The sequence below is a fragment of the Castor canadensis genome, chromosome 8 (assembly GCF_047511655.1).
Source record: "Castor canadensis chromosome 8, mCasCan1.hap1v2, whole genome shotgun sequence".
Taxonomy (NCBI): Eukaryota; Metazoa; Chordata; class Mammalia; order Rodentia; family Castoridae; genus Castor; species Castor canadensis.
In genome coordinates, this window is record NC_133393.1 from 107,264,477 (window position 1) to 107,287,347 (window position 22,871).

The window sequence follows — 22,871 nt, forward strand, 5'->3', positions numbered from 1 at the left end:
ATTATTTTTTCAATTATTTTAAACATATGGTTACCATGTTACTGAATATTTATTTTAGCAAGAGAAGTCTGCACGCACCCCTCCCCTCACTCCTCATGACTAATATGTTCAGTTCTCCAAACATTCTAGAACCCACCTTGTAAACAATCCTCAGGTAACTGCACCACCAACAATAACCTGGAAGCCTGGACTACACCTTTCATTTGATCTTGCAATTAGTACACTCTTATCTAAATATTGCCTTATTTTCTTCATTACCAAAGACCCGCCCTGACAGGTATTTTTGTAGATACTATATTTTAAATTTTTTACTAGAATCCTGAAGATATGTGCTGTTAAAGTCCTCATATGAAGGAAGAAATTGAGAGGATCAAAGATTTCTTGAATGCCAAGAACCCAGTTAGTATGAGTTAGTATGTAAATCCAACTCTGATTATAAAACCCCCAAATCACCATCCTTCACTGAAGTCAAATTTCCTAGATTGTTTTCCCATAACAGACAGTAAAAATTTTGATCAGTGAATATTCTTTCCTCATCCACTGCATACATTCTAAATCTAATTGACTAGCTGGTTTCATGATAAAGAGTCCATGAGAGGTCTTTAATTCATTCGGGAGTTTTCCTTAATACTAATAGTCTGGTGTGTGAGGGAAGCAGATTAGATCAATCAATCAACAAGTGTCTATAGAATGCCTGAGACTTGCTGTGCCACCCATGACCAAAACAAACCAATAATAATAAATAAATAAATAAACATAGTGGAGTAGTAGACTTGCTTGTTATTCTGATATTTCAGTGTTGGAGACTGAGGAGGAAAACAAGCAGATACCTTGGAAATTTAGAAAGAAATAGGATAGATAATTGAGAAGAAATAGGATGGGGATCTTATAAGGGCATGAAAGCACTAATACACAAGAAATGACAACTTACATGGACTGAGAGTCTGGAAAATTAGCTGTTAAATATATATATATATCACATTAAACCAATTGCCTTAATCTAAATATGATTTATGGTTATGCTAAAATTTGAGATTATCCATCATGCCATCAATTGTATCTAAAGAAAAAAATGTGTGATTCACATGCACAGGAAATTAATGTGAGTCAACTCCCTGTATAGCTATCCTTATCTCAACTAGAAAAAACCCTTGTTCCTTCCTATTATTGCTTATACTCTCTCTTCAACAAAATTAGAAATAAGGGCAAAATAGTTTCTGCTGGGTATCGAGGGGGTGGACGGAAGAGGGAGGGGACAGAGTGGGTGGTAAGGGAGGGGGTGGGGGCAGGGGGGAGAAATGATCCAAGCATTGTATGCACATATGAATAATAAAACAATTAAAAAAATGTGTGAGTAAGAATAAGTATATATGAAACAAAGCCTTAAAAATGAACATTTATTTCCTAACAGGTTTTCCCAATAACTATGCTATACTTTGGTGTCAGTAATATGCAAGGAAATTGATGAAATACTTATTTCCTGTATTTGATATTCAGGAAAAAACAAATGGCACAATAAATTATTCAATTAAAGGCCATTTTTTATTTCACTCCAGAGAGAATAGAATAAAATGAACTGGCCTAGTAAAAATAAGGCAAAATATACTAATCTTCATTTTACTGGCATGTTATTATACACTGGTAAACCAATCTGGAGGCCAGAAGGAGGCTATTAGAAAGATAATGCCTTCAGGTCTCTTCTAAGAATCAAGAATGAACAGTATAGTTATGGAAATATGCAAAAATTTTAGTTTTGTTTCTAAAACTCACCTTGCTTTTGGCACAATTTTTAAACCCCATACACAATATAAACAGAAATTTTTTTGCCTAAATCTATTGCATAATGTAATTTATTGATATGTCATAGCTCCAGATGGTAATATACTCTGCCCCTGACTTACATAATTTTGCCTCTAGATAAGAGGGGAGAAGATACACCTCATCCTATTTTTCATAATGCCAACTCATTTCATCTCATTTATACATTCACTTAGCAAATATTAAGCATTTGCACTGTGCCTGGCACCGTGGTAGGCAGTGAGGACACAAATAGGAAGACTAACACTACTACTGGTGAAAAAATTTTATCGCAGAATAAATGTGAAGAAAAACTCTTCCACTGTAAAACGCCCTTCTATCATTTGTCTGTCTTCAAGTATCAACTGTATTATCAACAGTGAAATAGTATGGCAGAAAGTATCTGTAGCTTTAAACATTAAAAGGTAGTTTTCAACAGCCAGTCTTTGGGATGTCAATGGCCAATGAGAAAGCAACATGCTCACCTGCCACCTCCCTCTTTGGGGAGGAGATGCTGGAATAAAGTTTACTTAGGTCCCCAATTTTTCACCAAAGCCAAAGCGGAAAACAAGAATGATATGATACTAAAACTGCTCCTGGTTCTTCTTTCCCTAGAATCAATGTGCTTAAAGTATGAACAGAAATTTTGAAAGAAGTGGAAAGCGCAAATGTGAATAGAACCACTTAATCATCTGCAGATCCTTTCTCCTCCTCTCTTAGTAACACCACCTGACAGCCCTAATTCACTGGGCAGATGTAAACTGAGCACCTACTCAGTAAGTACTACTCTGTACTCTTCTGTATTCTAGGAACATAAGTAGTAACAAAACAAATAAAATTCCCTGCCCTCAACTTCTACTAACAATAAACATAGGCATATACAACATACAAATGCATGAATAAAAGAAACAGTATGTCATACAATACTATGGAAATACATTAAAGAAAGAAAAGGGATGAGTTTTGGGGAGCTCATATTTAAAATAAGGTAGTAAAAGGAGCTCTAGCTAACAAAGTGACATTTATGCAGACACTTAGAGAAGGTGAAAGAGCAAGTCATACAGGCAATGTGAAGGATAGGGACAAAGAAATACAAAGAAAGGAAGCAAAAACAAGTTGGGTCTTTTCCTTCTTTCTTTTGGTGATGGTAATAGGGTTTGAACTCAGGATCTTGCACTTGCTGGCAGGTGCTCCACCATTTGCAACACAGCTTCAATCCTTTTTGCTTTAGGTATTTTTTCAAGTAAGGTCCCATGTTTATGGGGGTGGGAGGAGCCCTGTAACATGTTCCTCCTGTTTATGATTCCTGCACAGCTAGGATGACAGGTACACACCACCACATTCAGGTTTTACTGATTGAGATGGTGTCTTGGGGACTTTTGCCTGGGCTGGCCTTGAACAGTGATCAACCAGATCTCCAACTCCCAAGTAGCTATGATTATAGACATGAGCCACTTCATCAAATCCATGACGAACTTTTATTAATTAAGATGAGGTATCACTAACTGTTTTTCCTGAGAAGGCCTTGAATTGCAATGCTCTCAAAGCCAGAGTCAGAACACCCAGCAACTTGAGGCCATTGTTGCTGGAGTGGAGTAAGAGAGCAATTACAGGGAGATAAATAAAGACAGTGGTTAACAGCGAGCCTGGTTATGCAAAACCTTATATTCTTGACTGTTACTCTGAACTAAATGGGAGCCATTAATGTGTTTTGAGTGGACCTGATGTATTTTAAAATGGTTACTGTGGTCATTCTAAGGGATAATTGTTGGAAAAGAGGACAAGGGGACAAACAGAAAAAAAAATAGGAATTAAACACAATAGCAGAAAAATATAACAGACAGTTGTTTAAACTGAGATGGACACAGTGGAGGTGGGTAACAATGACCAGATTCTAGCTATATTTTTAAGGTGGGATCAACAGCACTTGATGATGGATTAGATGTGGAGTGTGAGAAAAACAGAGGAAGATACCAAGGACTTTGGCATCAACAACTGAAAAGATGGATTTGCTGTTTACAAATATGGGGAACACCAGAGAGAAGCTGGCTTGGGGGAGAAAATCAGAAGCTTGATTTTAAGCTGCACCATGTAAGACACCCGCCTCAAATGGAGATGCTGAGTGGCTGGGTGAATTAGGAAGCCTAGAGTTCAAGGAAAGGACTAGATTGGAGATATAAACTTGAGAGTCATCACTAATAAGACTGAAGAGAATAAGAAAGAAGAGGAAGGACCAAATACTATTGCATTCCAATATTCAGACATCAGAAACATGAAGGAAAAAAAGAAAAAGAGAAGAGACCAAAAAGGGAAGAAAAGCAGAGTAATGTGCTAGACTAAAGAGCAAGTGAAGAAAGTATTTTTATGAGGAGAGTAATTATTATCTCAAATGCTGCTGACTGGTCAAGACTGCTAAGTCTACCATTATGAGAGTCATTAGTTATCCTTGGAGAAGGAGACAGAATGGAACATACAGCCTAATTAGACTTAGGTTAAAAAGAGAAAAAGAATTATTGTAGGGTGAATATATACCTGTCTTTCCAGTTATTTTACTATTAAGGGAAGCAGAAAAATGATGCGGTAACTAGAAGAAAATGTGGCTCAAGAGAGTTATTTTCTGAAGTAGGTAAAATGTCATGTTTGTATGCCACTGAGAATAATCTGGTGTTAAAGGAGAAATTGGTGATGCTGGAAGGAGAGAAGAATATGCTGGAGATTTTTACAGGAGAGAATTGTCTGTGGTACTCAAGTGGAGAACTGACCTTCAGTAAGAGCACACAGTTCCACTATAGTGACATGAATAAAGACAAGGTACAGGGCACAGTTGTAAATAGATCTTCCTTTCTAAATGCTTGTATTTTCTAAGTGAAATAAGAAGCAAAGTCTTTAGGTGAGAGTAAAAAAGGAAGAGGAGATGTTGGAGATTGGCAAAAAGAAGAGGGAATGGAAGATGCCAGTCATCCAGGAAAGCAGAGACATGAATGAATTGATCAAGTGAATGCAACTTGGCAAGTCAACAGTACTAACAGTCCAATTGAGACTAGTAATCATGAAATTAAAGTGAAACCAGTAGCTTGGCTAGATGTTTTTCTCCAACCATATTAAACTGCACATGCAAAAACTAGATAGAGTGGTTTAAAGTAGGGTTTCACCAGGTTTTTCAGGTGAGTCCTGCAAAATGAGAGAAACATGAGGAAACTAAGGGTATACCGAAGATACTGATGATATGATATATTAAGGAATTTAAGTGGGGAGGAAGGGAAATGGGGACATGAGAGAGGCATGGGATAGTACAGAGGGCACAGGGCCAATGCATTTCAGGTCTCAGATGGATTAGAAGACTATGGGAGTCAGGATAACAGAGACTGAAGTAGAAATATGGGTGTTGATTGGAGAGCAGGATGCTTGAAAACAAAAGAAAGAAAAAGGTGGCAGTTATTGGGAATGACAGGCTATACGACAACAGTTCTCAAACATTTTGGTCCCAGGACTGCTTTACATTTTTAAAAATTACTTAGGATTCCCAAAAGGTTTTTGTTATGTGAGTTATATCTACCAATACTTACTATATTAAAAGTTAAAATAAAAAAATTTGAAATGCAAGAATATACAAGTACACACTCCTTTAGCTACCAGAATGAAGATGCCACACAAGTCATATAGTCTTTAAAGAACTACAGTATGCACTCAAGACAGAGGAAAAGTCCAAAGAACAAACTGTCTCAATATTGTTGTAGATAACACTTGACCTCAGAGACCTTCTGAAGGCATCTAAGAGATCCCTAGAGCTGACTGGGCCACACTTTGAGAACTGGGGTGTGGCCATGTAAGTAAGTAGCTATCCATAGTGATGGATGTAATATTATAAGAATATTACAACACAGGACTGTGTTGAAAGGACAGATGTAGGCTGGAGTGCCTGCCTAACAAATGCAAAGCCCTGAGTTCAAATCTAGTACCACAAAAAAAAAGAGAACAGATTTGAGTGAGAGCCAAGTTTCACTTAGAGTAAAAAAATGAAAGGGAAGTTAACAGAGAAGACTGAGGATACAAACGATTTTGCTGATTCAAGACAAAGACTTCCAGAAAGTGGAATGGAAGGGAGATGCTATGGTTTGAATATATGAATCCCTCCAAAATTCACATTAGAAACTGAAACCCTATGTGATAGTATTAAGAGGTGGAGCCTTTTGGTAGGTGATTAAGTCATGAGGGATTTGCTTGCATGAATGGAGCAAATCTCTTATAAAGTAGATGAAAGGCAGTAACCTTGTGCCCTTTACTTTCCCACTTATGATGACACAGAAACAAAATGCCATCTCAGAAACAAAGAATAGTCCCACATCAGACACCAAATCTGTTGGTGCCTTCATCTTGAATTTTCTAGTCTCCAGAATTGTGAAAAATGAATTCTATTCTTTATAAATTACTCAGTCTAAGGCATTTTATTATAAGCTATGTGAATGGACTAAGATTGAAATATAAAGTATCCAAAACAGTACAAAAGAACCCAAAAATACATGTTCCGGTAAGTATCACTGTGTAACAAACCACCTCAAAATTTAATTGTCTTTAAAGAACCATTTTTTAATGCTCATGGATTCTGTAAGTCAGGCGTTCAGACAGGCTACAACAGTGAGAATGGTTTGTATCTACTTCATAAAGACCCAAAGCCTGGGGTCACTCAACAACTGAGAGTTAAATTTTCTGGAGGCTTATTTACTCTCCTTCCTGGTGCCTGGATTTGGGAAGACTAGATGGCCAGACACACAGCCGCTCCATGTGAACAGGATTCCTGGCAGCACAGTGGCCTCAGAGTTTTAGGTGGCACCAGGGTAGTCAGAAGGAATAGAGTCACATGGTAGCTCCAGGTTCCAAGCACAAGTGTTCTAGCTAATGAAAGCTGCATGGACTTTTGCATCTCAGCCTCAAAAGTCATACAACATCTTCTAGAATACTGTTTGCTAAAGTAACCACAATTCTACCCAGATTCAAATGAAGGGGACTTAAATACTCAATGAGAAAACTGTCAAATAAAAAAATGGAGGTCATATTTTAAAACCAATATATTATCTTCAATTCAAAATGAGTAGTTCTCAGACACTGAAAGATGAAAATTACAGGAACATTATATAAACTATTGAATAGTCTTCTGTTCCTATACATTACAAATTGAATATTTATGTTCCCCTCAAATTCAAATGTATCCCCTAACCCTCTGTGTGTCTATATTTTGAGATGAGGTCTCTAAGAAAATAATTAAAGATAACTAGAGTATTGAGGGTGGGGTCTTGATCCAATAGGATCAGTGTCCTTATAAGAACAGACAAGGGCAACAGTAGAGAGCACAGGATTTTAGAATTAGTGTTTCCCTCTTCCATCTTCCCCCTTTCTCTTCTCTTCCCTTCCCTTCCCTGGCCCCTTTAGTTTAAACTTTCAAGTCACTTAAGCCACTGCAGCAGAGAAAGAAAAAAAGGGGGTAAAGGGCAAAAGATCAGATATAAGATACCCTGCAAGGATTCAAAATTCCTTGCAAGTACAACAGGAAAGAAAAACTAACTCCCATGTAGCTTTAAGGGCAGTAAATAATACTGTGTCCAATGACCCTCATTACCTAGCACGGAAGCCCCCTATTTGTCAGACACAGTATTGGATATGGCATTGGACCAAGAGGGTGGCAATATTTACAGAAGGTGCCTCAGACAGATGGAGCTAAGGACACCTCCGATGCTCCCACCAAATCCATTATGACTTAGGAGAAACAATAAAGCATTCTTTGGCTTCCAGGAGGAAGACAGAAATGCTGATAGGACAGGTAACTAGAAAGACCTGAGTGGAAGGTCACAGACTACAAGGATCTCACAACCAGATACAATAGTGAGGTCCAGGAAGTCCAAAGCAGCTGCCAGGATGACATTCAAAAGAACAAATGGGAACACTCTCATTTCAGTGGATACCAGGGCACAGCGCCCAGTCACCAAGCGTGCTAAATCCAGAGCAGTAGACACGGGGGAGTCGCATCATGAATAAAATGCACTTCACTCAGTGCTGTGAGGATACTAAGTTTTCCCTTTCATACAAATGCCATGTTGGGAGCAAGGGAAGGGAAAACTCTTGAGAAATTAGAGATACTATGAAAAAGTTTTAAACTAGGACTAATGTGTTCTTAATTGACGATATCAGATTATTTTCCATTTTCCCTGGAAATGGAAGAAGAAATGCAAGGTAAAAGTAGATTTCACTTGTATATCTTAAAAGTAGTATGCAAATTTTTACACACATACACATATACAGACACATCCTTTTAAACCCTACTCTCCAATCCTAGCTGTGCAAGCCTGTTTTAAACCAGTACTACTCAAAGTGTGGTCTCTGGGATGTCAGTCAGGAAGCCTTACTACTTGCTCATGGTTAGGCAAGTAGGTGAAAATAAAAGTAAGTGTTTAGAAATTCTTATAGCAATTTGACATGGCCACATCTGAGTCTATGATTAGTGGATTCATCCAACTGAATGAGGTAGAGACAAGACCAGGTATGATCAAAGTTAGGTGGGTGAGTTTCACACAATACTTTGTTATAGAACTACATATCAGCCTGTGACTATAGTGGAAAAAAAAAACAAAAACAGTTTTTCACCAGAAATAGTTTAAGAAGGACAAATGTAGATCAACAGGCAGCCTAAATCTCCCACCAATTTCAGGACAAACTCTGGATTTTGTATTTAGGATCACAAAAGCAGTAAGTGACTGGTCCCACATATATGATGTATTTATCCCCAGAAAGTTAACATCAAGCTGTTAAAACCAAGTTTCCATAGGAGTTCAGCTAGAAAAAGGTAGCAATATTGCTTTCTATTACAGCATGGGCCATATCCATATTGCAAGAGGGAATGCAGTTTCAGGCAAGTATTATCAAGACACATGAAATTAACATTGTTAATCTGGATGCTATTGAATTAGGGGGTGGTATTGTTTGTATTTCATCTGTAAAATCTGTTTGGCTCTGTAGTTGTATGAGTGCTATAAGCATCAGGAGTTTGCACCTAGTTTTATGTTAGCATACACTTAAGTAGCATAATAAAAATAAATGAAGTTGGCAGTGGAGATTTGTGAGAATTTTTTCTCCTCCAAAAAGGTTCCAAACATATTCCAATTTGAAAAATAATGGTCTTTTAGATACCTGGTTGAGGTCAGAAGCCTGGACTTGAAAGAATCAGAAACTTTATAACAGGGAGTGCCAAAGACCACTCAGCATTTGAGCTGGACTTTCCATCTGCAGCCAGAAATTGGGGGTGGTAATTGGGCAACACTGTATGTACTATAACTCAGCTCCATCATTTGAGTTATAAATGAATTGCTTTGTGTTTTTTTTTAATAGATGTCATAAATAAAGCCCAGGAAGGAAACCTCCTTAATATATTTGAACTGCAATTTGAAAGACTAAGAATTAAGATTCTTAGTGAAAATTTTCATTTTATGAAACAAAAGCTATGGAAATGATGCCTCCGTCCAGAGATAGCACACTAATAGACAACAAACTCTAAGACCCTCAGTATTTTGCCAACTTCTTACTCCTATAAAACAGCAATGTAACAATAATAGCTTTCACCTCTTAACATGTCCTCATGGGGTCACTATGCCAAAAATCAGTCTTACTCTACAGAGGAAAAAACCCAAAGGTAAGAGGGGCTGTGGTACCTAGGCCAAATAGCCAGGAAAATGACTGAAAGAGAATCTTAACCCAGATTTTCTGACTCTTTAGTCCAGTGTAAGAAGTATATTAAAACTAGTCACAGTTATATTTAGTTGTTTTCAGAATTTTAATAATAAAAAATATCCAATTCTATCAATATGGAAGATATTTCTATAAAATCAGTACTGCCATTTTTTCTATCAGTTAAAAAGAAAACCTTCAAATTCCAAATTAGATTTAAGAGATACATGTATAAGATAATCATTATTTTTCCTTTAGGATTAGATAGTATATGAATTTTATGTAATTAAAGAAAAAAAGCTAGTACATTGTAAACTACCATGGCTGGTAACCAACCATTCTGGTCATCTTTATTTTTACATTATCATATTATCTGTACAGATTGGGGGTGGGATAAGCAATAGGTGATGGAAAGAATACCAGGATCTATATCAAAACACTGATATAGATCTTAAAATACAACCTCTGATCAGTATCCAAAACATTTCTTACATTTACATAGTCACCAAATTCCTCTCATGAGTATCTCTGCATGGCTGAAACAGGGTAGTTGCCTTCCCTTTTCAGAACTTTCCTCCATGCTGCCAAAGTGATCTTTCTGAGAGGAAAATCGAATCCTATCACTTCTTGTTGGTACTCCTTCAATTAACTCTTCATTGCCTACTGGATAGAATGTGAACACCAACTGGCATAAGAACTCCTTCCAAATCTGGTTGTCTCTAGTGTCATGTTCTCCCATCTTGTGAGAGAAATGAGTACTCATATTCTATACTCCATATGCATTCCTTTTCTACACTTCAGTCCCTTGAGAAATCAGTACAAGTCTCTGGAATATCTAATTCTACAATGCTCTGAGTCTTTCAACATTTCCTCTGTGCCACCTCCTCTGACAGTGTCCTCAGAAGCTTCTTCCTCCACTTCCCCCTCAACACAACCATTGCCTCCCCTCTGCAACTTTACTACTAATTGATGCAACAGAAAAGAGGCCACACGGGAGTTCTCTGTCATATCCATGACTCTACAACTGTAGTTAATAATTTCTTTGAAAAGGAGAACCATGATTTCCTCAACTCCAGCACCCATCATCGCAGGTAGTGCCTAACAAACATTTTCCAAGGTATGAATGTGGCCTTAGGTACATTTCTTTCTACAACAGAGTTTCTTCATCTTTTTGAGAGAGTCAGACTAGAATACATCAAAGACTTTGGCCCAAGAAAGAACTGTTTCAGCTTTTCATAAAACACTGGACTTTTTGTTTCTATTAGTTTGTTAAGTTTTTAAAGAAGAAAAGTCACATCATTTCACCTAAGGTGTTAAATTTATAGATTTATACCAAGATACCATAAAAGTAATGACAGTTGCCATTACTAAGCCCTAAACTATATATAAGATGCTCTCATAAAATCCTCCACATTTGTTAATACCATTTAATCCTCACAGGAGAGAGATGTTGTCTTCATCTTAAAGAAAGGAACATAAAAGCTCTAAGAAGCTAAAAATGCCATGGGAGCTAGTAAGTTTAAACTCAATACCATTTGACTTGAAGTTACTTCAACTACTTGGTGAAGATACGGAATTTGTCTAGGATATAAGCATAGCTTCTCCACGTTCCTAATTTGGTGCTTAAAGTTTAATCACTGTTGAAATGAAGGATGTTAAGAAAATAAATCAGGTGCATTTTAATTGGTAGATATATTAAGACATTCCCATAAAACTGATGGCACCTTCTAGCCACTGACATACCTAAACAACTAGACTTCTTAAATATGGAAATGTTTCTCAATAGGTTTAGGAAATATTTGAATTCAAAGAGAAATAAACTTTTAAAAAAGATAACACAAGAGATTAAAAACCAGGTTTGGGCTTTGAATTAGAATACTCCTCTCTGTTAGACATGTTACTTTATACTAATATTACTTTTGTATTTAACATTACTAACTTCTATTGTTATTTAACTAAAAATAAACAAATCAAACCTTAAAATGCCTTAAACAGTCATCCATCATGCATAATATAACAACTTCAAACCCTCTGGTATTCAATTCTCAATTTCTTTTGCTAATACAAGTTGATATTTCTTCTTCATAAAGAAAACCAATCAGGTTGCTGTAGAAGAAAGCATTATCTGAAGTTCCTTTATTTGGCCACTGGTAGCCAGGCTGAGAGTTCAGATATATCGCTTTAATTAAATAATATGTTGGCAACAGAGCAAATGAACAATGGCTACTGGCAACAGTCATTTACCAGTTCATCACCGTGAGAAACAACACCCAATTCTCATTAACTCTTATCTTGCATGGCTTATACTCTTTGAAAAGAAGAGTAAAACTAAGTAATACTGTCAAATCCTTAGTGGAAAAAGAGTTACCTGAATGAGTTAAACTTAAATCAAATAATTCTACTTAAAAATATGTTGAAATCTCAATCCTTATTATTGAAGATGATGCACCTATCTTGCAAAGTCAGTTTGTCAAAAGTACAAAATATACATTAGAAGTGTACTCCCAGTATATTCAACTTTAAAAAACAAAACAAAACTGTTCTCATGAATTCTTGATGAAAGATTTAGTGGCAGCATTTTTTCCAAAAGGGAAAAAAAATGAATAACATAAGATGCTATAATGTCAATAAAATGCTACAAACTTTCTCTCAGGAAAAGTAACTTAACTGCTTTTTTGAATTATCTCTTTTAGAAACAGGTGTCCTATGTTATATGGCTTTGTAGCTTTAAGCAAATTTATTAATTCTGAGCCTCAGTTTCTTCATCTGACAGAAACCTAACAATACCTACCTTATAGGTATGTATAAGGTACCAAATAATGCATTTGAAACATCTAACACAGTGCCTGACATGTAACAGAGTCTACATTTGTTTGACTACTTCTCTTCTCTCCATGTTATTTTCCAGTTGAAACTCAAATTTCAAATTGGACATTTTATTAAGCAGGTTATGGTGCTGGGTCACCAGCTCTCTTTGTGATGTATAAAATCAAACAGACCAAGGACATGGGAGCTTTCTGATAGATATTTTATAAAAGCTAATTATATATAAAGAGATCCACCTTTTCTCACTTGCCAAAATGATACAATAATTTCTACAACAGTAGTCTAGACAGATGTTCTCAAATTCACTTGTAGACCTCCAAAAATAATGAGAAAAACAAAAAGGCAAAGGTGTAAAGATGTATTTTTTAAATGGATACATTTCCCATGCTGAGTATACACACTAACATAAAATGCATTTATCACATCTTTATAATTAGATAATATTATGTCTCAATATAACATTTAAAGAATTAAGAGAAAATACCCATTGATTTATTCTATTGTCCCAAAATAAAAATAGCAAGATGTATGTTTGCAGAGATAGATAAATGACAGATAATCTTCCTAGGCAAATATGTTTGATTTATTTCAACTACTCAGTATTAAACCATCATGAACATAAACCAACTGAAGCCACACAAATCAGAGGGAAAGCTACAAGGAAAAAGAAAGGCATGTTAATTACAGAGGGACCTATTTCTTTGTACTAAGATTCTCCTCAACAGCTATAGTCATAGGATGTAAAACAACCATTAAATTGCTTAATTTGATTAGATTAGAAGGGATAGTAAATAGAAGGATTTTTGGAATTATTTTTCCTCTCCTAAAACATTTACCCAAAAGTGTACTTGGAGACTTCTAAGTGGATTGGGTTTAGCAGCTCAAGCAGAAAATCAGGGGGAGGACAGAGAAATGTGTCCTGAATTGTAATAGTGTGTCACCTTAAATGGGTGAGTCTTAACATGTCATTTTGGAAGTGACTGCATTTCCTGCAACAAACCCTATGTTACAATTTCTCTGCTTAGCATTGCATGTGATAACAATCACTCATTCAACATCATCTTGACAGAGGCCTTCAAGAGGAAACTAAGCTATGAATGGTATGTAAGTATGACGTGAAATTATATACATTAGCCAAAACTCTTTTTGCATATGACAATACTAAGAAAGCATGTCCCCTCAATTTTTGAATTGAAATTAGTATTTTTAAAGTAATAGTGCTAAGATATACGCTTTTATATATGGTCCTGAAAAAAGTTAGTATTTTGTATTAATTTGTGTTACGTTTCATAAACAGATGTAACTAAATAAAATCTACATTTAAAAAGGTTATGTGGGGCTGGCAGAGTGGCTCAAGTGGTAGAACACCTGCCTAGCAAGAATGAGGCCCTGAGTTCAAACCCCAGTACTGTCAAAACAAAAACAAGACAAAACAGGTTATGTTACAACAGTCTCCATAATGAGTTTTAGAATGTTTAAGTGTAAATTAACTGGGGTACTGGGGGAGTATATAAAGACCAGTGGTTATATGACCACAACCAACCTTAGTGTTAAATAGTAAGAAATTGGAAAAATTACCCTTTGATCAATGGTATCCCTAAACAAAACTAAAAATATTTTTGTTCCATATTCATTATTTCCTAATTGACCTGCCAGTTAAATCTTTCTGTTTTTATTTTAAAAGAACCTAATTAATCACTATTCATATCTCTTAAAAAATTAAATTCCAAGGGAGAAAAGCTGTACACAATCTCACTTCAGTTCCAAAGAAAAACCATTGCTCAACACTTTACAATAAAATTCCTCAAAAAGGGTAAGTCACACTCAGCACTTCCCTGGAGGATGTATTAACAGTCAGGTAGACATCTCAATTCACTTAGACACACAAAATTAAAACACAAACACAAATACTAGATGGACAAATTTATAAAGAAATAAAAACATCTTCCTGCATTTTCAATAAAGCAGTTCCCCAAAAAAATACCACAACCCCGCCAAAAAAAAAAAAAAAATCTACTAATTGTTTAGAAAAGCATTTTATAGGCAAAAAGTAAGAAACCTTCAAAGTGCCAAGAGACCAAGTAATGAAAATTCCGTTTTCTCCTATTGGAGGAGCTAAGGCAGACCAATTTCTGACTCAGATTTCTATGCTCTGGAAGAATTTCGGTCTTATCTCCACGAAGCAGACTAGGTGATCATCTTTCAAAGTTACCATATATTTCCAAAAGACATACAAGTACATTTTGTCACAATCCAAAATCTACCCACTTCAGCATTCTGATAAAGCTTGTTGGCAGCACTGTGGTTTTTTTTCAATCACTGCGACATTTAGTTGATAGGACAGACACTCCAAGTTTGACAGAATGTGTTCATTTAGTGGTTTCTTTCACCTGTTTATAAATTATTAGTACTATTATTTGCAACTTTGCAGATATGATTTACTAAAGAGAGAAACAGAAGCAAGGAAGAGGTGTTTTTTGAGTGGGTAAACATAAGGTCACCTGCCAGAAAGTATACTGGAAAGGGAATGCACAAATCTAATAAGGAAGTGATTAAAAGGGCATAAATTCCCTGAGTCATTAAACAAAATATAAAGCAAAGACAGGTTGTGCCACCTAGAGAAAAACTGGAAATTGTACATTAATCCTTCTGTAGAAAACATTATTTCAAAAAGCCTGAAACTTTTGGCATGCCCAATAACCAAGCCACCATCCATCCATAGCAGCCCATCAAGCTGCAGGGCTAAGCTCCCCTGACAACTCTGCTTTTTCTGCACACCAGATTGGCTTCCTGCTTCCTCACCCACCCACCCACCCGTGCAGCACCATGTAACCCCCAGCACCAACTGTTTGCCACAACCCATGCAGACTCTGCATCCTGAAACCCAGTCAATCCTAACTGAATCCAGGACAAGCTGGGGTAGAAAGGAGCAGGGGAATAAACCTTGACAGCCACCTTACACACCCCCTAGCCTCATGGGGCCTACAAAGGAAATTCTGGTGCACTCAGTACATCATATCCAGGTTACCGAGCTAAACTCCTGGCCAACCTCTGCACAATCCAAACACCATGAAATGACCTCAACAGAACCAAGCTTTTAAAGTGCAAAAGGCCTTCAACTTTCTTCTCTGCAAGTCACTTAAAAACAACGTGCCCAGCACACTTGTCAAGCTGAAGCACAAAAGGTCTGCAAGCCACCTGGCACGGAGAGCCGCTTTTTGCAAAGAAAATAGCAATTTCCTATGAAAAGCCTGCAGTCCTGCGGCATTAACTTCACAGTGGGGACTGCGCTGGGGCACAGCTCATCTCCCAGGCAGTCACTCCCGGTCCCAGACCCTCAGCCAGGGGACACTCAGCCCCTTCTTCCCCTCCCCCTCCAGAGACCTGCAGCAGCGCCCCCTTCCCGCCCCTACACTCTTTCCCCTCCTCCTCTTCGTCCTCGTCCTCCTTCTTAATCAATCTCCAGCAACTTTGGGCTTGGCAACACCAGGTAGCCCAGCCAGAGGCGGGGACGGCCGTGGGAGGAGGAGGAAAGTTTGAAAAGTCATTTAAAGCACTGCAGGATGTCCCCCCCACCATCATCCCCAGAACCCACTCCATAGACAGCCGCCGGGGGCTCCACGTGCAAGCGGGCCCAGGAGAAGCTGGAGTTCTCCCCTACCTCCTCACCAAAAAAATCCCTCCCCACGCCGAAAGTTCCCTGCTGCGGCACCATTCTTCTGCCCTCTTGGTACTACCAACATTCCCCCCACCCCACCCCCCCAAAAAAGAAAAACCCTCCGAGTTCACAGAAAGCCCCCTGGCTGGGGCCGCGGCCCCCGAGGGCGCGGCGCCCCTCCCCCGTCGGCCGGGGGACAGGTCGCAAGAAGCCCGGGGAGAGGGAGGCACTGGGGACGGCCCTGGCCCGGACCCCCTGCCTCGCCTTCCCCCGCCCCGTCGCCTCACTCACCTCTCTCCTGCTCTTCCGCCTGCAAGCAGATGGGGATATTCTTCTTCCAACCGGGCATGGTGTCTGCTCCCTGCGCTCGCTCTCGGGCTCGCTCGCTCTTTTTCTCCGGGGCTCGCCGCGCCTCCCTCCTCGCTCTCCTTCTCGGGCCGGCCGTGCGCGCCCGGGGCTGTTCAGCGGGTCTGGGGCGCCGAGGCGGCTCCCGGGCACATCGAGGCGGCGCCGCGCGCCTGCGCTCGCCTCAAACTCGCCGGGTGGCTGTGGCGGCCGGGCCGGGCCGGGCCGCACCGGGTAGGACTGAGGGGCTGCAGCAGTGGCTGTCGCGGTGTGGCGGGGAGGCTGGGCCGGGCCGGGCCGGGGGCGAGGGGGCTGGTGCAGGCCGAGAGCCGCGGACTGCGGAGCCCCCGGGAGGTGGGCGCCGGCGGGAGCAGAGGGTTGGCGCCGCGCCTCTTTTTCCCTCCTCCTCCTCTCCTTCTTCTTCCCCTTCCTCGTCTCTCCGCCGCCAGCAGGTGGGACTCGGAGCCGCGGCTGCCGCACAAAGCTCCGCCGGCGGCAGGACCGAGGCTGCGGGCTCCCCGGGCGCCTCTCGGCGGAGCCTCCCCCGAGACGCGCGCGAGGCTGAGCGGGCACGGAGGGGGCGCGCGCGTCACACCCTCCGCGGCCCGGGCGCCCGGCCTGGGAGGCGCGCCCGGCCCGCCAGGTACCGAGCTTGGCACCCAGCCGCGGGTGCGGAGCCCACGCCGCCCCACCACGGCCGCCACTCCCTCTCTCCGGCCTCTGTCCCCAAGCCCAACTGGCCGCTACACCGGCTTAGGCGACGACCTCGAGAAAGTAGGGGGCAGTGTCCTTCCCTCTAGTCCCTCCTTCTCGCCGCTCTCCCCCCACCCCCCAACCCCCGCTCTGGCTGTCGCCCCCTCCCCCAAATGGAGACTTGCAACTACGGATTCGCTAACTTCCCCCTCAACTGAGGGAAATAGCAACTTTCGGGATGGTCAGCGCTGGCCCCAGGAATACGTTTTTCTGGGAGGATGGGGATAGCAAGAGTGGAGAGCCTCTTTTGTTTTAAATGATGCGAGGAGACCTTGGCTGAGTGAATATTCAATAGCTGTCTTCAAGTATAAGAAGAATTTTATGATCGGGTTTTATGATTAGTTTCTTCCTCTTATCATAGGCTCATAGAAAATCAGTGGGAAAATGAATAAGGTGAGAGGGGGACAGCTTTGCAGTAGAGCCTGGAAGATTCTGCCTAGACGTGAGGGCTCTTTTTTGTAGCTTAAGTAATGCTAAGGGGAGGGGAAGAGGGGGCGGGCAGAGGAAATTGGTAACTGTCTCTCCTGCAGGGGAATGACATCTTTCTACCTCAAGCCCGGGGGCTGTCTACAGAATGCCTGTGTCCTCCCCTCGTATCTGATGTGGACTAAGGAATTTTGAGTCCCTGAGGCTATAAGTACTGGTGTGTGGTTGTTGGGGACCAGTAACTGCACTGTCCTGCAGTTCATTTTGGCCTTTGAAGGAACTGCAGTTTGCTCTCCCAAACTGAGGACAGTGGTTCAGGCCAGCGTTCCCTCTCTCTCTTTTCTCTTGGAAATTGTAATAATATTGCCAGAGAAATGTAAAATTACAAAAGGCTAAGAGATAGAACCTCTTTTCTTCTGCAGTCCCATAAGCAGTCTTATCAAGGAGGGATGCTCACACCTGCTGTTGCCCCTTGCCTGCTTGGTCGGCTGTCACTGCAGAACAGCCCAGCTGCCAAAGACTAGTGGCTCTCCAATGCCAAGGAGAGGATCAAGTCCAGAACCTTCAAAGGTGGAGGAATGGAAGGATTAAATAAAGAGCAGTCACACCATCCCAGGGAGTTATCTGTAGAAATCCTGTCTGAGCTGCTCAAATCTTCTTTCCAGACTCTTGGAGAATTAAAATCCAGAAAATCGATATGAATATCATACCTATCACCCTTAAATCACCCACCCTCCATCCTAAGATAAACAAGAGTACTCTGATACTTTGGTCTTATCCTAAACTTGTTTCAAAGTCTAGTCCTACAAACTATATGTAATGAAAGGCATCTGTTATTGATTCCTCAAAAAGATAAAGCCAATCCAGCCATAACCAGGTCATTTGATTAGGTACATAGGCAACCACACAAGTTTTGACAACACAGAAACTACTGCAACATTTTTGTAGCATCTTATACAATATTGTATATGTTTGGTTATTCTAACAAGGGTAATTCTGGAAGACCTACATGATAAATAAATGTCTGATACAGATTGAACCTTATTCATATGGTTCAATCTTGGTCCTACCAAGATGAGTGACAGTTATAGTTGAGAAGAAGCTCCAGCACATACCTGTTAATTGTATTTTAACTCAGGTAGACAAAATTCCTGCCATGCATTGGACTCTGGGCTAAAAGCTAGGGATACAAAAAGAAAATTGTAGTTTAGTGAGAGAGGGTTCAATGAATACATTCTCTTGTGCATTAGGATCAGGTGTTATTTTATGGATTATACAACTGAAAGAAGCAAAGAAATTCTTAAGGATAGGTCCATATCTTTCCCTCCTCAAAGTATTTATTGTCTAAGTATTTGTCCACTAATCTCCAGTGCCTGTATCATCTTTGAATGTACAGCTAAGTCATCACCTATGCCCTAAACTCAACTAAGGTGAAATATGGCTTACCTGTTTGCATCCCCATATTCAGAGATAGTAAGCATTCAGTCAATGGTGGTTGGTGATGATGGCTTTAAGCTTGCTGGGCTACCCCTAGCATATCACTGCAAGGATATAGGCCCTTCATGAATCCTTTTCATGATACTGTTCAGATCACTTAATAAATATCGAACCAGAAAAAAAAACGAAATAGGTCAATTAAAATTGAATCTGATTTATTCATTTCTATTGTTTGAAGTCAAAGCATTATTTATAAAAATGTGTTCAACAAAATTGTAGCACTATCTGGATTTTTTATGAGAAAGATATTTACCAGCCAAAAGGATATAAGATATATTCTTTTTCTTACTTACTGAATTTGAAAATCAATGCCCTTTAAAGGTTGTACCTGTAACTGCACCCTTGCTTCTACACACTATCTCACTTATGAATTTGTGGCCCTTATTTGAACAGAAATTCTCCCAAGTAATTTGTATAGTTTGACTTTATAGCCTAGATTTACAGAATTCAAAATTTAATTCAATTTGTTTTACCTTAAATAAGATGCAAAGTTGAACTCATGCCAAGGGACATACTACTCAATGTTACCCTGCTTGATCTCATTTTCTACATACAATTTTCCAAAATAAAGGGGAAAAGAAGGCATATTCTATTACTGCTACTACCTCCCTCACCTGGTAAGAAAAAAAAAAAGAAAAATCTGTAAACTAAAAGCTTTAATTTTATTGTTTGATCATCTTTTTCAAGCTTGCATGGTGGATACACTCAGTCCTTTAAAGAACTGAAATGTGTATTGTCAGGGAGAGAATAGCATCCCTTTCATTTCCTTTGTGCCCTGACAACTGAGCCTCCAACCTCCTGCTCACAGAGCCTTCACTGTAATAGCGTCATGACTTTTGGGGACTGGATTTCATGAGTTTGAGAAATTCCCCAGAAGATGGAAACTCCCAGTTGTTATTTTGTATTTGCTCCAAGGCCTAAAAACATCCACTATATATGTTTTAATCATGCACTGATTCTTTCTGAGGACACTCACTGTATACCAAGCAGACACCTGGAAGCTTCAGTATTGCTACCAAAAGCCAGCCTTACTTTCTATTGCATGCAGTGAATTTGAAAACTCCTCTAACACCTGATACATGCTCCTAGTGGATACCCATAGATTCTTTTAGATGTTGTTAACTCACTTTTACCTGCAAAATCCTCTTTGAACATTTGAAATGAAAGAAGAAGCTTCCTTGGATAGTTTATCTTCTTGGGGAGAAAAGTAAAGAGAGCAGAAAACAAACAGAATGGGTCCAAGTTGATTTTTATTTAAAATCTTGAGTAAGGAGAACATAACAGGAAAAGAGAAAAAGCTCAAATATGAATAATTTAAAATAAGACACAGATGAAAATAAAAAAGAATATTCATCTAAGAAAAACATCACATTGTCATTTAAAATGACAATATAGGGCACAGCAGTTCAAGTCAAGGTTGGTTAATTTTATGTGTCAACTTGACTGGGTCACCCAGCACCCAGATCTTTGGTCAAGCATTATTCTGAGCTAACTCACAACAGTATATAAGGGTTCCTTTTCTCTGTGTCCTCACCAGCATTTGTTGTTTTTCCTTGTTTTCTTCATGATAGCCATTCTGATTTGGGTGAGATGGAATCTCAATGTAATTTTGGTTTACATTTCCCTGATGGCTTTTGAGAAGAGTGTGTTCACTTTGTGTGTCCATTTCTTGGTAAATTACTCCCACTACTATGGAAATCAGTATGAAGTATCCTCAAAAAAATAGAACTACCATATGATCCAGCTATACCACCCCTAGGTATATACCAAAAGGAATCAAAATCAGCATCCCTTAGAGATACCTGCATAGCCAAGATATGGAATCAGCCTAGGTGTCCATCCCAACAGATGAATGGATAAAGAAAATGAGGTATATATGTGCATTGGAGTATTATTCAATGATAAAGAAGAATGAAATCATGTCATTTGTGGAAAAATGGAAAGAACTGAGTTATCAAATTAGGTAATATAGGTCAGACACAGAAAGTTAAGTATTGCATGTGTTCTCTCATGTGAAATCTAGAGAAAAAGTGAAAACAAAAGTAGAAGAGTGGCTGTTAGGAAAGAGGAAGAGGGGAGGTATGAGAAAGTAATGGGGGAAATATCAAAATATATGCATGTGTGACATTGTCACAATAAAACCTATTTTTGCAATTAAACATGCTAGTAAGAAGTTTTAAAATTATTCTGGGTGTTTCTATAAGGATGTTTTTGAAAGAAGTTAACATTTGAAATCAATAGACTAAGTAGAGCAGATTGCCCTCCCAACATGGGTGGGCCTCATCCAGTCAGCTAAAGGCCTGACTAGAACAAAAGGCTGACCTTCCTCCAACTGAAGTGAATTCCTCTGCCTCACTGCCAGGGAACAGAACCATATACTTTTTCCTGAACTAAACTGTTACCTTTTCCTGGGTCTCAAGCCTATTGCCTTCAGAACAACACTAGACCTCTTGATTCTCAGGACTTTAGAGTCAGGCTAGAAACAGGCCATCAGCTCTCCAAGGTTTCTAGTTTACCAGCTGACCCTACAGAGCTTGAGGTTTATCAGCCTCCATAATCACATAAGCCAGTTCCTCTAATAAACCTCTGTTCTGTGTCTCTGGAAAACTCCAATACAGACACTTATGTTCAGATTTCATTTCTAACACATAGGAGCTCTGCGAGCCTGCACCAGTCTAACCGAACTGGCTAGCTCAGCCATCTTTGACTTGAATTGCTGTCATTTAAAAAGATACTGTGATATGTTGGAAATGAAGAACCTACATGACCATGTTATGCTAAGGACTATGTGAGTTAATATAGCTAAGGTACTTATCATGGTACCTGATAAGTATTTAATTATGGCAGGAAAAAATTAATACCTTGGTTAAAAATATGTAATGCAGAATAGATTATTGAATTCATGGGCTTCTGAAAAATACAAGTCTCTACAATTGTATGCAAAAATTTGTGATCACATATGTAAATACAGAGTAATAAAGTTCATAATTTTCCTCAAGTTTTAAAATAAATACTTAATCCAAAAAGAGAATAAAGATCCCTGTCAGGAATGAAAAGAAGACTCTATGACATAAAGCTTTTGGTTTTCCTAAAATAAAAATTTTAAAAGAGATGGTTAACCCAAAAAAGCTTCTCCTTCCTAATTGAGCCTTTCTGACACACAAAATCTCCACTCTCTCTTTCTCTTTGCATTCAAATTTTCACAAAGTCACCTGAAACCAAATTTTCAACTCTGATTCACACCTAAACTAACTGCGGTTTCTCAGCAAAGGCATTATCATTCAGGCCCCTAAGGCAAAAATGTAACGAACATGTTGACTCAGTTCCAAAACTCCAATTGGTTACCAAATTCTTTAAATTTGCCTTTGAAATAATTTCAGACTCTTTCTCCTTTTCCATGACACTGCCCTGACTCATTCCTTTACTGTCTTTCACCTGAACAATACCAATAGCCTGCTCCAGGTTCACTTCTTCAGGCTCTACTTCCCCAAACTGCATTGCTAAGAACCTTGCTGGTGTTTTCCCTACAGTCTGTCTTCCTGCTGGCTTTGTCTTACCCAAATTTCTCATGTCTGTTCCATTTTGTATTCTTCACAATCGTTACCACTAATGACCTTCCTTCCCTCCCTCTCTTTCCTCCTTTCCTTCCTTTCTTTCTTCCTTGAACTGCCCCAAATCCCCTTAACACCATCCCCCCATGTTACTTTCATTCCCTAAACATACCATGTGCTTCCATACCTTTATATCCCTGCTCCATTAGAACTAAAGATATATTGAGTTCCTGAGCCTAAGAAAAGTTACCTTACAACTAACATGTGCTGGATAGAGCCAGAATTTGATCCCAGTAGTGTTGAAA

At 39.3% G+C, this 22,871-nt stretch overlaps 1 protein-coding gene and 1 long non-coding RNA gene across 3 annotated transcripts in view; both read right to left on the reverse strand.

The window, feature by feature from the left end:
- The window catches only part of LOC141425793 (uncharacterized), a 188,717-nt gene extending 173,594 nt beyond the window's left edge, over positions 1–15,123 (reverse strand). Inside the window, exon 1 of the long non-coding RNA XR_012450896.1 lies at positions 1–15,123. This exon is cut by the window's left edge and continues 17,319 nt beyond it. This is a non-coding gene — a long non-coding RNA (uncharacterized lncRNA).
- Grip1 (glutamate receptor interacting protein 1) overlaps positions 1–16,472 on the reverse strand; it is a 644,165-nt gene extending 627,693 nt beyond the window's left edge. For both annotated transcript variants that reach the window (XM_074083851.1, XM_074083844.1), the window contains exon 1: positions 16,286–16,472. In XM_074083851.1, the coding sequence (XP_073939952.1) occupies positions 16,286–16,343 (58 nt within the window). In that variant the 5' untranslated portion in view covers positions 16,344–16,472. The remainder of the gene's footprint in view (positions 1–16,285) is intronic.
- Positions 16,473–22,871: the final 6,399 nt, after the last annotated feature.